This window comes from Tupaia chinensis, unplaced genomic scaffold (assembly GCF_000334495.1).
Source record: "Tupaia chinensis unplaced genomic scaffold, TupChi_1.0 Scaffold000416_1, whole genome shotgun sequence".
Taxonomy (NCBI): Eukaryota; Metazoa; Chordata; class Mammalia; order Scandentia; family Tupaiidae; genus Tupaia; species Tupaia belangeri.
The window spans coordinates 1,672,312-1,688,283 of record NW_006159921.1 but is presented as its reverse complement, the minus strand read 5'-3'; the positions used below and the strand labels follow the sequence as shown (position 1 = coordinate 1,688,283).

General features: G+C 50.4%; 2 protein-coding genes and 1 long non-coding RNA gene across 5 annotated transcripts in view; 1 reads left to right on the top strand and 2 right to left on the bottom strand.

Annotated features, from left to right (window-relative positions):
• Positions 1-15,972, bottom strand: part of SKA2 (spindle and kinetochore associated complex subunit 2) — a 1,094,818-nt gene that overhangs the window by 291,511 nt on the left and 787,335 nt on the right. The window lies entirely within an intron of this gene.
• Positions 20-1,480, top strand: LOC106735507 (uncharacterized). 2 transcript variants are annotated; one of them, XR_001370802.1, is made up of 2 exons: positions 20-108; positions 1,371-1,480. It is a non-coding gene; the product is annotated as an uncharacterized LOC106735507 (long non-coding RNA). The 2 variants fall into 2 exon arrangements; XR_001370801.1 differs by lacking the exon at positions 20-108 and adding an exon at positions 115-582.
• RNF43 (ring finger protein 43) overlaps positions 2,293-15,972 on the bottom strand; it is a 78,725-nt gene continuing 65,045 nt past the window's right edge. Inside the window, exons 3-9 of one of the 2 annotated variants that reach the window (XM_006154644.3) lie at positions 12,132-12,206; positions 11,891-12,022; positions 11,218-11,322; positions 7,727-7,888; positions 7,093-7,195; positions 5,094-6,449; positions 2,293-2,861 (exon numbers count right to left, since the gene is read on the bottom strand). In XM_006154644.3, the coding sequence (XP_006154706.1) occupies positions 2,818-2,861; positions 5,094-6,449; positions 7,093-7,195; positions 7,727-7,888; positions 11,218-11,322; positions 11,891-12,022; positions 12,132-12,206 (1,977 nt within the window). In that variant the 3' untranslated portion in view covers positions 2,293-2,817. Of the gene's footprint in view, positions 2,862-3,833; positions 3,857-5,093; positions 6,450-7,092; positions 7,196-7,726; positions 7,889-11,217; positions 11,323-11,890; positions 12,023-12,131; positions 12,207-15,972 lie in introns of those variants that run through there. The other variant, XM_027774244.1, reaches the window with a different exon arrangement.

Below are 15,972 nucleotides of genomic sequence, written 5' to 3'. Positions count from 1 at the left end.
GGCGGCGCGGGCTGTTTGATCTAGGCCCCTGGCACCGACCGCCGGTCCCCTTAGGAGGAACCCCGTGATAGTTCTTTTTTGCCTTCCGGTTTTAAAAGCGCTGGCGCAGTGAGTCCACTGTCTCCCTCTGGATTATCTCTAGAGTAGGAAAACAGCCAGGGCCCACCCCACGTCTTCCTAACTGCGAGAGCGCGGTAGGATTTCCGTTTGTCCACAGGAATGCAGGCCCGGGAGCCGACAGCGGAAAAATGCATATTTAATTACTTTTTACAAACTCTTTACGTTTGCTCATTTCGGCTGATAATTTATACTTTGTGCAGCTCTTAGCATTTAGGCACAGTTTCTTTAGTAAAGAACATCTCTAGGAGATTCGTCCTTTTTTGAAAAAATTGCATCCCATGGGAAGCCGCTCTCTGGTTCAGAATGGGGCCTCAGACAACCACCGCCCCTACGAGACCTTTACCCGAGAGGCACAAGGGGGGAAACTGCGCAGTGTGAGGAAGAGAGCAAAGGCCTCTCTTGGTCCTCGGAAATTCTTCATACGCTGGCTTGGTTCTCACAACAGCACGGAGTGTAGGCAGAGTGCGTCATTTGTGTTTGAATTAGAGCTTTAGGGTATAAATAATTACAGGTCCTGTGGTTCTATGCTTCCAGCCCAGCCTCCTAAGTGGCCTTCAAGGCACACCTGCAGTGTTCATATTCAGATGGGGGTTTGGATGTTTTCTACCACTGAATAGTAACTTTGCATTTGGAACATGTTTCACTTTTTACGGTCTCATGTAAGCTTTGTAACAACTCTGAAGTAGGCCCATTTTATGAATGGGGAAAATGAAGCACAGAACATATATGCCCAGGTGGCAAAGTAAGGCACTGAAGCATGGTAAAATAAACAAAGGGAACAGAACAGTAATAAGAGGCCAGCCCTGTAGCCTAATGGTTAAGGGAAGCTAAAGCTCACATGGCCAACTGTGCTTCCAATTTTGGCTCCAGGGGCTTAAAAAACATTCTAGGTGTGTGCATGAATAGCATGCACTAGTGTGTATGTGGGTGTGCATGCCCCAAATCTTAATAGGATGGAGAAATGGAAGAGAAGGGATTACAGTGGGACTACCACGCCCCTTTTAGGGGGTACCTTCTCCCTCTTCCTTCCTCTGTCTGGCAAGTGCACACATTCTCTAACAAAGAAAACAATTTAGAAACGATAATGATACAGATTGCTGATAACTGTATCACAATAAGAATTCAATCAAGTTTTCTCTTTCCTTGCTTTTAGGGGTTTACAAACCAGTTCTTCCTGCCAAGCCCGCCACTCTGTCCTTTCCTAAGTCAGAACCTAGCCTCTGATATCAGAAATAATTTATTTCTTTCAGTGTAAAGGAGATCAAGTTACCCTGAGTGACAGCCATGACAGAACAAAACCACAAGACCAGACAGCATTTATGGATAAATATATTAGCAAATAAATACATTTCTCAACATAGTGCCTGATTCAAGCATCTTTCTGTCTGGTTCAGATATAAATACCCATGTGGGTGCCTAGGTGCTTGTCTCCCCACTGACTTTCAGGGAAGAAGATTTCCAAGTGGGTTCCTGTGTCCACTTTGCCCCCACATTCACATTCCAAATAGGACAATGCCTGAGGGGCCAGCAATGAATGGTCAGGCTGCCCTAAGAAGGCCCTTCAGTCCTTGCCCACTCGGTAAGAGTCGCCCAGGTCAGACTTCCTGCTCCAACTCTACCCTTGATGCACACCACCCCGGGTGGTCCCTGGACTGTATGGCTTATACTGGGGAGCTCCAAACCCACTTTGCTTTTCCTTTGTTCCTTGTTCCCCATCCTTGCTCTCAAAAAATCTTCTCTCAGAGAAGAACTCTTTATTTTCCCTACTCAACTATAATTTTGCTTTTTCTACCATTACTCTGTCCTGCCTCTTCCCAGATCAAGTCTAGTAGAAATTCTCTCCTCTCCTCCTGCTTTGGGATTTTGAGACAGGAGGCCTTCAAGGAAGAGTTATTCCCTCCCTACTACCTCTAGAGGAACTGGGGCCGCTGGAATGGCGAGAAGATCAGCAACTTCACCCCAAGTCCTTCAAGGTGTGTACCTACCTCAGGGACAGACCTCCACACCGTGGCTTCCCAGAAACTCCTCTCTGACTTAATACAGTGCATCTGACAACTTAAGACCCCTTTTTAAGGACAAGAAGGAGGAAACATTCTTCCATATGCATAAGGGCAGGCACTGCCTGGAGAAGCTATAGAGGTCCCCCTTTTTAAGGCTTAGGGCTCACCTATACTCCTGGTCCATCAGCAAGGAAGGAAACGATAGCACCAGGGTCGCTCCCGATGCAGCAGCTTGACTGGGGAGGGGCCAAAGCTGGTGTGCTGAGCTCACAAAAGGAGAGTGGGGTAGGGGGTCACACATTCGGCTGACCCATTGCCTGATACAAACATGAGGCCTGGGACCAGGGAGACCTGTACGGCTGGGAGAAGGAGCAGCATCTTTATAACACTCATCTACCCATACCTAGCTTCCTGCCCTCAGAAAACTCAGCTTTCAGTGGATCTAGTCACCATCCAGCTACACCGGCAGTAGCTGGGTGCCTGGCTGGATAGACTAGGTGCACTGCAAGTGTGTTCCCCAGTCAAGGTCTGCAGCTGGGAGCAGGAAACGACGCCTCCCACCACCCACCATTGCCACTCTTCTTCCAGTGGTTCCAGGAGGGATGGCCAAAAAGGGGGTGTGTGCTGAGGTCCTTTCTTCTCCCAGGAGCAGGACTCTTCCAGAGCACACTGTAGGTTGGAGCTAGACCCGAACCTCTCACACGGCCTGTTCACACAGCTCCTCGAGCTCCTCCTCCGAACCTGCATTCAGAAAGAGGGGAAGAAAGAGGTCACTGAGGGTCAGGCCAGGCTCCAGCTTCTCCCACCTGTGTCGGGAATGTGTCTGGAAAGGGTGATTAGATTGAGAGCTGAGAGGGGCCCCAGTTGGGACACAGGGGAGAGAAAAACAAATCTAGAGAAAGAAACATACATAGCGACCAGGGTGTTACCATTATTTACTATTCATTCATCCACCCAATAAATATTTATTAAGCATCTGACATGAACTTCGCCTGCTACCGTGTGCCAAGTAGAAGGCCAAAAAGAATAAGCAGGGACCCGACAACCTTGTAGAGAGGAGGCCTACAGATAGCTATGATGCCAGTGGGATGGGACTGGGGTTGTAAGAGAAACACTGAGGAAGGGGAGAGACCATGTCCATGTGCAGCAATCAGGAACGGTTTCCTGGAAGTGAGGGTAAATGAGCTGGCTTGGGGTCCAGACAGTGGTGTAGCAGTAAAGCGCAACATTCTGTGAGGCTGACTCGCGTGGGAAAGTTCTGGGTTCGCATCCAGATACTTCCCTGAATACTCCAGACATGTGCATGCTCGTGATGCAGGTCTGGCTGAGGCTGAGGGTAGATCGTGACATCATAACCCTGCTGTCTTTGTCTCACTCACTCATGGAAGAAATAAAGAAAAAAAAATGAGCTGACTTGTAGGAATAGGTAATCATTAATTGAATTTAAGGGAATAAGGATGGCAGTAGGATATTCCAGAAGTGTTTACATGGTTTAGTTAAAGCATAGGGCAGGGGAAGGGAGGAGAAAGACTGAAAAATGAGGGAAGGAAGATGGACCAGTTGGTGTTAGATCCTTGAAGGTCAACCCAGCTTGGCTTTTTCCTTACTGTGGCCAGAAGACCTTTGAAGACGGCTGGGCAGTTTATGGCAGCAGTGTGGAGGCAGGGGAGCATGGCAGCTGTGCTGCACAACTCTGGGCGAGGGTGCCCCCTGGACGTGTACCAGCCTTCATGGTCCTGTGAGAGGGAAGGGAAGAACTAGGAGGCTCCTCAAGCGATCCCCACGCCGTCCCTAAGTCACTGGCAGGGGGCGTTGTACCAGACTTGAGAATATGACGAAGCTAGCAGAGACGGTGGACAGAACCAGGCACTGACCACATGGGAGGGGTGAGGGGAAGGGAGGCACTGAAACAAGTTCTGCGTTGGGGAGAAAGGGAGTGGTGGCTGGGCATTGATGAAAGTACACATGACAGGATCCAAACATAACCAAAAAAAAAATACCATCACACACATGGCTAAGATATCCTGGTTGGCAAGCTCCATGCCCTCAAAGCCTAACCTGAAACTAGCACAGAGCGAGCACACACCGGAAGGGAAAAGGAAGGGTGAGAGGGAGGAAATGAATGAACGAATGAGTGATAGCAGCTCTCAGGTGTGGCCCACAGGGTTCCTAGACCATGAGGCTTTATATTTCAGGATCTTTGGGCTTCCTTTTGGGGTGGAAGGGTTTTCCCAGCAGGGTTGTAGACCAGGAGCTGTGTTAGCTGCACATGAGCGAAGATGGGGAAGAGTGGGAGGTGGAGAGCCAGAAGGGGAAGAAGAGTATTTGGGCAAATAAATACTAAGTTAAGTTGAGAATTTACACTATCACCATTGGTTCTAATTCAGGGACGCGCTGAGTTTCCAGGAAAATGAGGTTGATCTTATTAATGGTGCTTGGAAGGGAAGTCCTAGTTCTTTTACCCAGCTGAGAGGAACCTAAGGACCCGCAGGGCTTCTGGGAACCACCTGTGATTTCTTTTTATTTTCCACATTCTCACATAGCCTAGTATTATGTTATCTGTAATTATTTCTCCTTTAAGGTCAGGTACTCCCTCAAGGAACAGTTTTTGGCCTTCCTTGTATTTAGAGCCAATACTGAGCTGTGAGCATTGGTAAAGCTGCACCAATCATTACAATATTAAACCAGTTTGAGCTGCTGCCCCAAACCACTCCCAGTACTGCTGCGATGCCTCAGCCACAGAACTGAACCTCCCAAGGGCTTCCCTCTGACTTGGCAACGGAAGCTGGCAGAGCCCAGGCCCTCCAGTGCTGCAGCCAACGTCTCAGGCTGTGCCAGTTGTTCAGTACGTTGGATGTCACCTCTGCTGGATCCTCAGCTTCCATCAGCCCCTCAATGGCTGACTCCAGCTGTCCTGCAATCTCCAGATCTAGTCTCTCCTCCCCACCATACCCGCTTCCCCTGAAAACTCACCAGGCTGGGCTGGCAGCACCTGGCAGTGTGGGTAAGGACACGGCTTGCCTCCTGGGGTGTCAGAACTCCATTCGGAGGGCCCCTCCCCAGGCGGGTGTGGTCCCAGGGGCCGGCATGGAGTCAGACACAACCACACTGGCTGTGAGTTCGAGTAACAGGAGCCTGAGGTTTCTGGTAGCAGCCTCCTGTCCAGGCCTGGAGGTCTGAGGATCAGTGGGTGGGCCTCTGGGGACCAAGGGTATGCCAGACTGGGACCGATGTGGGGAAGAATCTGGCAAGTTGGGTGTGCAGTCAAGTCCTGAGGCCGAGAGGCTGGGGGGGGCGCTGAGGGACCCCCCCGCCGTTTCCTCTGTGGGTGTCGGACAGGAAGGCTGGATTTCTGCAAGTTGAAAAGACTGCCAGGACTGCAGTCAGGGCTGGAGGCTTCAGCTGGGCCAGGAGCTGGCTCCATGAGGGTCCTGGGTCGCCGTGTGTTGGGGAGCTGCCCTGAAGGGACTGCTGGGTTGGATCTGGTAACCTGCTGATCAGGAGAAGGGGGCTCTGGCTGTGCCTGTGTCTCAGGGACAACTGGCCTGGACTGGGGGACTCCAGTTTCTGGGCCAGGCTTCCTGCCATGCCAGTGGAACCGCTTTTTGTAGTGGTGGTGCCGGTGGTGGTGGTAGTGAACATGGCTGGAAACCTGGGTTTTCCCTGTGGGCACCACCGAGTCCAAGGAACGGGGCCGAGAGGTTACACTAGGATGAATCTCCTCCCCGTGGGGATCCCCTTCAGGGCTGCAGTACACCAAGGGGTCAAAGTCACTGCTCAGGGAGCTGCGGAAGGTGGAGCTGCTGCCATGGATGCCCTGCAGACTGATGTCTGTGCAGTTGACCACTGAGTCACTGGAAGAGCCGTGACAGGGCCCTGAGCTGGAATCGCTGGCTGGCCCGTCTGCCAAATAGCCACTGCGCTCTGTGCAGTAGCTTTCTCCAGACCCACTGCTGTCATGAGGCCTGGTCCGACGCAGGGTTGCTGGGCAAGCAGCAGGGTGCTGTGGGGTACATCGGACTTGGCTCAGTGCCCAGCCCTGTGCATAGGGGTGCTGGGCCGCCGACAGGTGCTGTGGCTCCCCCGGAGCCCGGGGATGTGTGCCTCTGGGGTGACGATGGGGCCGAGTGCCCAAGTCTGGCTCCTGGGATGGTAGAAAGGGACCAGATCGTGGGGGTCGAGCCACTGCATTCCGGGAGGGGCCCAACAGGTAGGTAGCAGGAAGGTGGTAGTGGGCATGGCCCGGATGCTGACGAATGAGGTGAAGTCTCCGACCTGGTTCCTGATAAGATCGAGAGGGTCCCAGGGCCTGGGAAAATGAATCTCCCTCTGGAAAAAAGAACCAAGAGCATAGGTGTTCGACTCCACAAACCTATGGAGAATGCATTCGGAGAGGGTGGCTGTGGCTAACCTATTTGACCCTGCATAGTCTATGAGCTCAGAGTTTGGGGGACCAAGTACATCCCTAAGCCGTCTGTGCCTGGGACTCCCCTCCTCCCTCCAGCCAGGTCATTCTGGGAGTTCCACTATGCATGTTGCTCCCTGCTCTGCCCACCAGCCATCTGGGGCGCTTTCCCTCAGAGTCACCCCTAGCCCACACTGTGCCTTTGGGTGAATTAGAAAAAGATTCTCTTTCCTTGAGATATTTCACTTTCATCTTTTAGAAAATTGTTATACTAATTTTGTTAGAATATTACTTTATTGCCAGAAAATTGGAAGAATAAGTATAGAAATCACCCAGATTTAGAATAGAATATGCTGTCATAAAAACACAAATGGTTTTTAAATAATAAGGAAGTCTGCAGTGTGAGTGGCCCTCCCCTCAGACCAATACTCTAGAGTAGTCTATGGCCATCCTGGGAGCCTAAATGGCGGTCTCAGCAGGTCTGCTTTCCCCTCAGCTTCCTCGGAGGGAAGCTACGACTTAGATCCATCCACCTGCACTTAGGGAAATCTCTAGCCCGCCTCCTACCTACGATGTTGAACATGCAGAGGGGGCAGGTTCGATGCTGATGGAGCCAGGGGTCCACACAGGTACGGTGGAACTCATGGAGGCAGGAAATGATCCGTAGCTCCTGGAGAAAACAAGAGGGTCCAGTCCAAAGGTTTCTGTAGCCATGGGAGTGGCCAGTAACCAGGACGTCCCCCAATCCTCTCTGGCACCTCTCTCTTACCATTACCTTCTTATAAAAAACCCTCACAGTAGAATAGAAAAGATAAAAGCTTTGGTATCCATAGACCTGGATTTCACCACTTAGTATGACTTTGGGCAAGTTTCCTAACAGTTTTCTGCTGTAAAATGAGGATAAAAACTAATCTACTCCCACCCTTCATGGCCATGCGGCTATTGTAAAGTGAGATAACACATGTGAAGCGCCGCTGAGGCCCAGCACGTGGTACATTGCAACGAACAGCAGTGCTCATTGCCTGGAAGGCCAGGAAAGTGACCAACCTCAGGGAGATTCCCCACCTCTGCCCCACTCAGGATGCACATGGTGCAGATGCAGCCAAGGTACCTATGTCAGCCCTAAGCCTGCCCACCCTGCCCCAGCTTCAGTCTCCCTCCCCATCTGGGTCACAGCGGTGAACCATAAGGCCTGCCTTACCTGCCCCTCAGAAAACTCCTCCAGACAGATGGCACACACAGGGGCTGAGCTGCAGCTGCTACCTGAGTCTGGCCACTCAGCCCGGGCCCTCCTGCAACTGGCCTGGTACCTCCTGGTAGCCAGTTGGCTGATGGCCCAGGCTGTTCGCTGCTGAAGGGGATCCTGGGAAGAGGAGTGGGAGTCAGAAAGGGGCAAGGGCTCCTCTGCTCTGCCCTGTGGACCCAGCCTGGACAGTACCCAATTGCTCAGTTAGATCACAGTCAGTTTACCATGCCTGGGGATTTGTGTCCGTGGGGCTCATACGTGGCACTACCCAGCAGGCTATGCCTTGCTCGTAACACCCTCTTGATCATACCACTAAGCTCTTCTGTCAGTGTCCCATGAGAAAAACTTTTACCCAGCTGCTGTGTGACATTCCAAGTTGCATATCTATTGTAATAAACATGTCAGATGTAACATGCCCCGAACAGAACCCCTAATCCTATTAACCACCATAGACACACATTTGTTTTCCCCTAGTCTCCCCCATCTCGGTAAACAGCAATTTCATTCTTTTCTCTACTCAGGCCAAACACTTTAGTGCCATCCTTGACTTCTGTCTCTCACACCCCACAACCTACCATTAGCAAAACTGTTGGGTTTGCCTTCAAAATATACCCAGAATCTATTTCTCATCACTGTCACTGCTGGTTCCCTAATACAAGACACCATTACTATCATCTGGTTTGCTGTCCCCAGCCTTGCCTCCCACTTGTAGAAGTGATCATGTTAAAACCTGAGTCAGGGGACCAGCAGGTGGCATAATGGTTATGTTGCTGGACTCCCACTCGACTGCAGTTTGAGTCCTGGACCCGGAGGCTTAAAACTCATGGTGGGTGCATTTGTGTGCGTGTGTGCCAAAAATCCCGAGAGGAAAACGGGGGAGAAGGGACTGCGGTGTGGCCATACTCCCCAAGGGGTGATTTTCGCTTTCTCTCTCTCTGGCGAGTGCACACTCTATAGCAAAAATCTCTCTAAAACAAAACAAAACAAACTTGAGTCAGGCACTCTCTCTGCTCACAACCCTCCAGTGGCTCCCATTTCAACCATAGTGAAAATAAAAATCGTGACAATGGCCTGAACAGTCTGCTACAACCAGGCCCCGTGAACTCTGACCCCACCTTCTGCCCCACCCTCTCCCTCCCTCTATTCCAGCCTTCATGCTATTCCTCAGACATGCCAGGCTTGCATCTGCCTCCGAACCTTTGCACGCATGTTCTGTCTGTCTCAATCACTGCCTGCCCAGACAGCTGCACAGACCTTGTCCCCTCAGGGTCTTGGCTATGTCATCTTGTCAATATGGCCTTCTCTGGACTTGCTTTTAAAAACTGACCCTATCTCCTTGCATTCCTTCTCCTTTTTCTATTTTTTTTCCCCTGTAGCACATACCACCATCTAAAATACTATGTATTTATTTATTTTATTGTCTATTTCTGCTCACTAGAATGAAAGCTCCTTGAGGGTAGAGAATTTTTGTCATTCTCTTTGCTACACTGTCCCCAGTACCTGGAATAATTCCTACACACAATAGGAACTCAGTATTTCTTGAATGAATGAATGAATGAATGAGCAAGCCTATAGGGACAGGCTGCTAGACGTCAACAAACACAGATGCTATGGTATTTGAATGGAAACTGTTCCATGCACATAAGACTTCCTTACTTTCTCCTTCCTGCCCTCACCCTTCCACAAATCTTCACATGCCCACCTCTATCTGGGGACCCAACTACTCACCGGCCTCCTGTGGTGGGGGCGGCACCGAATTCGCAGCACTGAAGCCAAGATGACCACAAAGATGGTGCCCACCACTGTCAGGAGTATCCACACATCATAATCTGGCTGTAGGAGTGAGCAGAGAGGGAAGGGATCATACTTCTGCAAGAAGCTGGGTCAATTTAAGAGAAAACACAGAAACTCAGGAGACACAGGGGACTAAACATTTCCTTAATCTTCCGGGTTGGGGGATGAGGTGGAGTTGAACCTGCACCCAAGGTTAGGTGGTCCCTCTCTGCCCAAGGGCACTCACAAGAGTGTCCTCCAGATGTCAGCTGGGAGTACTATCTGCAAACCCATATGCTTGGGAAGGGAAGGGAGCTTCAGTTGCATATCTATTGTAATAAACATGTCAGATGTAACATGCCCCGAACAGAACCCCTAATCCTATTAACCACCATAGACACACATTTGTTTTCCCCTAGTCTCCCCCATCTCGGTAAACAGCAATTTCATTCTTTTCTCTACTCAGGCCAAACACTTTAGTGCCATCCTTGACTTCTGTCTCTCACACCCCACAACCTACCATTAGCAAAACTGTTGGGTTTGCCTTCAAAATATACCCAGAATCTATTTCTCATCACTGTCACTGCTGGTTCCCTAATACAAGACACCATTACTATCATCTGGTTTGCTGTCCCCAGCCTTGCCTCCCACTTGTAGAAGTGATCATGTTAAAACCTGAGTCAGGGGACCAGCAGGTGGCATAATGGTTATGTTGCTGGACTCCCACTCGACTGCAGTTTGAGTCCTGGACCCGGAGGCTTAAAACTCATGGTGGGTGCATTTGTGTGCGTGTGTGCCAAAAATCCCGAGAGGAAAACGGGGGAGAAGGGACTGCGGTGTGGCCATACTCCCCAAGGGGTGATTTTCGCTTTCTCTCTCTCTGGCGAGTGCACACTCTATAGCAAAAATCTCTCTAAAACAAAACAAAACAAACTTGAGTCAGGCACTCTCTCTGCTCACAACCCTCCAGTGGCTCCCATTTCAACCATAGTGAAAATAAAAATCGTGACAATGGCCTGAACAGTCTGCTACAACCAGGCCCCGTGAACTCTGACCCCACCTTCTGCCCCACCCTCTCCCTCCCTCTATTCCAGCCTTCATGCTATTCCTCAGACATGCCAGGCTTGCATCTGCCTCCGAACCTTTGCACGCATGTTCTGTCTGTCTCAATCACTGCCTGCCCAGACAGCTGCACAGACCTTGTCCCCTCAGGGTCTTGGCTATGTCATCTTGTCAATATGGCCTTCTCTGGACTTGCTTTTAAAAACTGACCCTATCTCCTTGCATTCCTTCTCCTTTTTCTATTTTTTTTCCCCTGTAGCACATACCACCATCTAAAATACTATGTATTTATTTATTTTATTGTCTATTTCTTCTCACTAGAATGAAAGCTCCTTGAGGGTAGAGAATTTTTGTCATTCTCTTTGCTACACTGTCCCCAGTACCTGGAATAATTCCTACACACAATAGGAACTCAGTATTTCTTGAATGAATGAATGAATGAATGAGCAAGCCTATAGGGACAGGCTGCTAGACGTCAACAAACACAGATGCTATGGTATTTGAATGGAAACTGTTCCATGCACATAAGACTTCCTTACTTTCTCCTTCCTGCCCTCACCCTTCCACAAATCTTCACATGCCCACCTCTATCTGGGGACCCAACTACTCACCGGCCTCCTGTGGTGGGGGCGGCACCGAATTCGCAGCACTGAAGCCAAGATGACCACAAAGATGGTGCCCACCACTGTCAGGAGTATCCACACATCATAATCTGGCTGTAGGAGTGAGCAGAGAGGGAAGGGATCATACTTCTGCAAGAAGCTGGGTCAATTTAAGAGAAAACACAGAAACTCAGGAGACACAGGGGACTAAACATTTCCTTAATCTTCCGGGTTGGGGGATGAGGTGGAGTTGAACCTGCACCCAAGGTTAGGTGGTCCCTCTCTGCCCAAGGGCACTCACAAGAGTGTCCTCCAGATGTCAGCTGGGAGTACTATCTGCAAACCCATATGCTTGGGAAGGGAAGGGAGCTTCTACAAGGTGGGAGCCAGTGAGGCACTGGGTAAGGTTCTCAGCCACTGGAGAGACACCAACAGGGGCCAGGGTTTCATTCTGGCTGTGCTATTCCATGCCATGAAGTCATAGAGCTGAAAACAACTTTAGAGCCCACCAGGCCCAATCCATCCTACAAATGAGGCCCAGAGAGGGACAGAAACTCCTCCCGAGGCATCCTGATGAAGTTGGATCAGCGGTCTCCACTCTCTCTTTTAGTGGGAGTTGCCACAAGACAAATTGAGGTGAGGGTAGGTGCACGGGAAGGGACTGGAGGTCTGGAGTGCTTACCCAGGCTGGGGGCTCCTTCAGTTCAATCCTCACATGGGCCTTTTGGTTCTTGTACACAAACTCCATCAGCTTCTCGGCGTCACTCCCCCATATCAACACCACTGGCCAAGTCAGCCCCAGGGGCTGCTGTAGCTGTAGGAAGGACAATGGCCGCAAAGGCTTCTGTGACTTCTCCCTTCCCTGGGAGCTTTATGTTCCTCCATTCAGCCCCCTCCTGGAAAACCTCAGTGTCCTTAGATACCTGTTCAGCAGCAGCTCGATCCTCAGTGATGTCAAAGAGGACAGCACTAGCTCCTCGCTCGCCCGCCATCCGGGCCTGCAGAGACACACAGCCGAGTTCTGGTTAGAGTCAGAGGAGGACACAGCCTGTCCATGGCCCGGCCTCATTGCCCCCAGTTCCACCCCTTCCTAGGATTCTGCACACACTGCACCTCTGCACACTCACACAGACACACACCAGGGGCCCGTGGGACTGAGATCTCCCACACCACCCCTGAGCTCACCTGGCTCCAGCTGCCTCCATAGGACAACATTCAGTCTTTCCTTTTGTAACAGAACAAACCCTTCACAAGAGTTTACTGGTGGTTGACTGAATCTGGACTAAGGATAAATGATGTGGTCCCTACCATGGAAATTCAGTCAATCTGCCTTCATGAGAGATGTGCAGACAGAGAGCGCCAAGCTCCCCTTGGGAGGAGTACAGAGGACGAGGGGAAGACAGAGAAGTAGAGAGCACCTGCTGACAGAGCTGGGCCTGCCGGCCCTGTCTGATGAGAGGCACCTGCAGGTATCTGCTCGCTCATGAGACCTCTACCACACAGCCCAGCTTCAGCTCATCTAGCAGGCTCTCTCCCCCTTCCATGCTCTGCTTGGCCACTCTTTCTCTGGCTCCAATTCAAGGACTTGGAGGAGTCCGTGTCCAGTGCTTATCCCTTCACCCTCTCCCTTTGGGTAGCATTAGCAACTCAGTGGAGAGGAATTCAAGAGGCTGTTCCCGCAAGGACACCACTGTGTGTGGGCACATGCGTGGCACTAAGGGCTCCAAAGCAGACTTGAGAACCAGAATCCACCCAACCAGGCAGAACAGGCGGCAGAGCTGGAAAGAAAACAAAAAGTTGAACTCTAGGGGTCCTGTGTATGGGCTAAGTGGGGAGATAAGAGCTAAGGGTAGGGTGGAGGCAAACGACCAACAGACAGACACAGGAGGGAATTGCTTCTGGCCTTAGTGTTGCATCTCCTGGGCCTGTAGGGCAACCCTTTGGCCTTCCTCCAAGAGCAAAAGACCATCTAGTCACTCCTCTAGGGCCCCTGCTCAGTCTCTGAAGGAGTTAATCCTGCAAGTAGTGGTGGCAGGAAGAGGAGCCAGCTCAGGGACTTACTCACACTTTCAGCTCTTTGATCTCTGCTTGCATTCCCTGGGAGAGCCTGTTGGGGCAGGTCTCCTGCCAGGCAGGCTGGGAGCAGCCCCTGCTCCCTGCTCCCCACTCCCTGGGCAATGACAAGGGCCAAGGGGCCCCTAAAAACCCGTTGCCTGGAGCTGGGGGTGAGGGGCAGTAGAGATACTCAAGTGGGGCCTCCTTTGGTAGGAGAATAACTTCCCTCTTTCTTTCTTCCCTCCCCTAGGAGCTGAGCCAGGCCCTCCCTCTGCACCCAGGCCTAGCCTAGGCCCAGGCTTGCCAGGCTACTTGAGTGGAAATTCACAGGACTCCGGAATGAAATGACTGCAGAAATGGAGAGGTCTCAGCTTCCATCTCCCCACCCACTTCCTCCCAGGGAGTCCTCCCACCTTGGCTATTGCAGGGAAGAAGAGGAACCCCAGTCTTTAGAGTCCTCCAAGCAAGAATCTGGGAGCAGAAGCAGCGGAAAAGAAGTCCCTGGTAGGGTAATGCTACTGCCAATCTCATATGTCTGGAACTTGGCCAAGGGCAGAGGTCACCCAATAGTCACGGAATTGGGACTCCTGGCACCTCAGAATGAGACCCTGAGTTCAGCCTGGCCTGGAATAGCAGGAGGTGAGGCTAGAGGGGGCAAATGTATTTCTCTGGAGATTTTCTTACTTCTCCACCCTCTCTCTTTGAAGGATTGGGGTAGGAACAGTGGAAAGCAATTACTGTGACGTTCAAACACCCCAGCCCATTACAGCCCATAATTATGAAGTTGTAAAAGTGATCAAAGAGCTCGCAGAGTTAGCCAACAGGGGAAGCAAATAGGACTTTTGGGCAGTGGGTTCCTGCATCGAGAGGTCCAGGTATAAAAACCAGGATTTGGGGACATATGGCAGCCCAGTCTGGGGCTATCTGTGCCTCCTGTCCACATGCACCCCAGAAACTGAGAAAGAGAAAGGAAAAAGTGCTTCTTTAGAGATCGAATCTGGAAGGCAGAGAGGGTGGGCAGGCCATCAGGACAGGAAGACTGAGCTTAAGGACAACCAGAGGCTTCTTTGGAAGCTTAAGAGTCAGCCAGCTCTAGAGGCAGCAGGCAAGGCTACCTTCAGCTTCCAGCAACAGGAGCCCCTCCAGAGAGAGCTGGGACAATGAGCTGAAATCCACCTCTTCCTCACCGGGCTCAGTGGTCAGCTGCTGCACTTCTCTGGGCCTTAGATTATCCTCACCAGACCACAAGGACATATCTCTAGCTCATCATCAGAGATCAACTGAGTACATACCATGCCCAAGGCACTAAGCCAGGGAAGGCCAGGCCTTCCAGAACAGCTCATAACCCAGTTGTGGAAACAAAGAACACACATAAAACTATAATGCTGATAACACTGTTTTGGAGCACAAATGAATGGACTAGACCATTCCGTCTTGTTCAATCCACATAACCACTTATAACATGAGTTCCATCAGTATTCATTATTCCCCTTTAACATATGATGAGACAAAGGTTGGAGAAATGAGTCAAAATGCTCAGGTCATGCTGAGGGCAGTAGTGGAGTCAGGCTTCAAACCCAGGGTTGCCTGGCTTGAGTGCCCTGTCAATGGTGATGGTACAATATTTTGTAACGGTTTTTGTCGTAGGGCACACTCCTCAGAGAAAGACAGAGAGAGGGAAAGTGAGAAATCACTCCCTGGGGGGATGATCATGCCACACTCCCTCCTCCTTCATTCTCCTCTGGGAATTTGGACACACACGCCTGTTATGATTTTTAAGCTGGTGGGTCCAGAAGTGAAACTGCGGTCAGCCATATGGGAGTCCAGTTTCTTAACCACCACCCTGCTTCCTGGCCCCAGTGACAGCACTATTGACACTGTTAGAAAAAGTCAGAGTAGAGCTGATTAGGGTCAGTGTTTGTCAAACATTCCACACCAAGGACGTCCACCTTTTCTTTATACCTCCTATCAGTCATATTTTAAAATATGTATTTTCTGGAACCAGCAGATGGTGTAATGGTTACATCACTGGACTCCTATGCAGTTGACCGTGGTTCAAGTCCTGGACCCAGCGGCTTAAACTCATGCCAGGCGCATTTGCGTGCATGCCCAAAATCCTGAGAGGAGAATGGAATTGAATAAATTGCAGGCATGGCCATCCCCCTCCCCCGGGGGGTGATTTCTCACTTTCTGTCTCTCTATCTCTTCCTGCCTCTCTGGTGAGTACATACACCCTATAAATCTCTCTAAAAAATGTATATTCTATCAAACTAATTAATTACATTTATTATATACAATTCATTTTCCTACAAGATAACTTGTATTACTACATTGAACTGATGAAATTTCAACAAAATGCAAAACAAGGATGAGCAGATGGTGTAATGGTTACATTATTGGACTCCCGCATAGTCGACTACAGTTCGAGTCCTAGATCTGGTGGCTTAAAACTCACGCTGGGCATGTATGTATGTGCGCCCAAGATCCTGAGAGGAAAATGGAGGAGAAGGGATTGAGGCATGTCTATTCCCCCGGGGGGTGATTTCTTGCTTTCTGTCTCTCTGGCAAGTATACACACCCTATAGCAAAAATCTCTCAAAACAAAACAAAACAAAAAGCAAAAACAAATACTTTAGTTAAGCGTGTGGGACTTCTGAAATATTGGAAATAACTCAAAGACCCAGATCACTATCCTGATAGTCTTCCTTT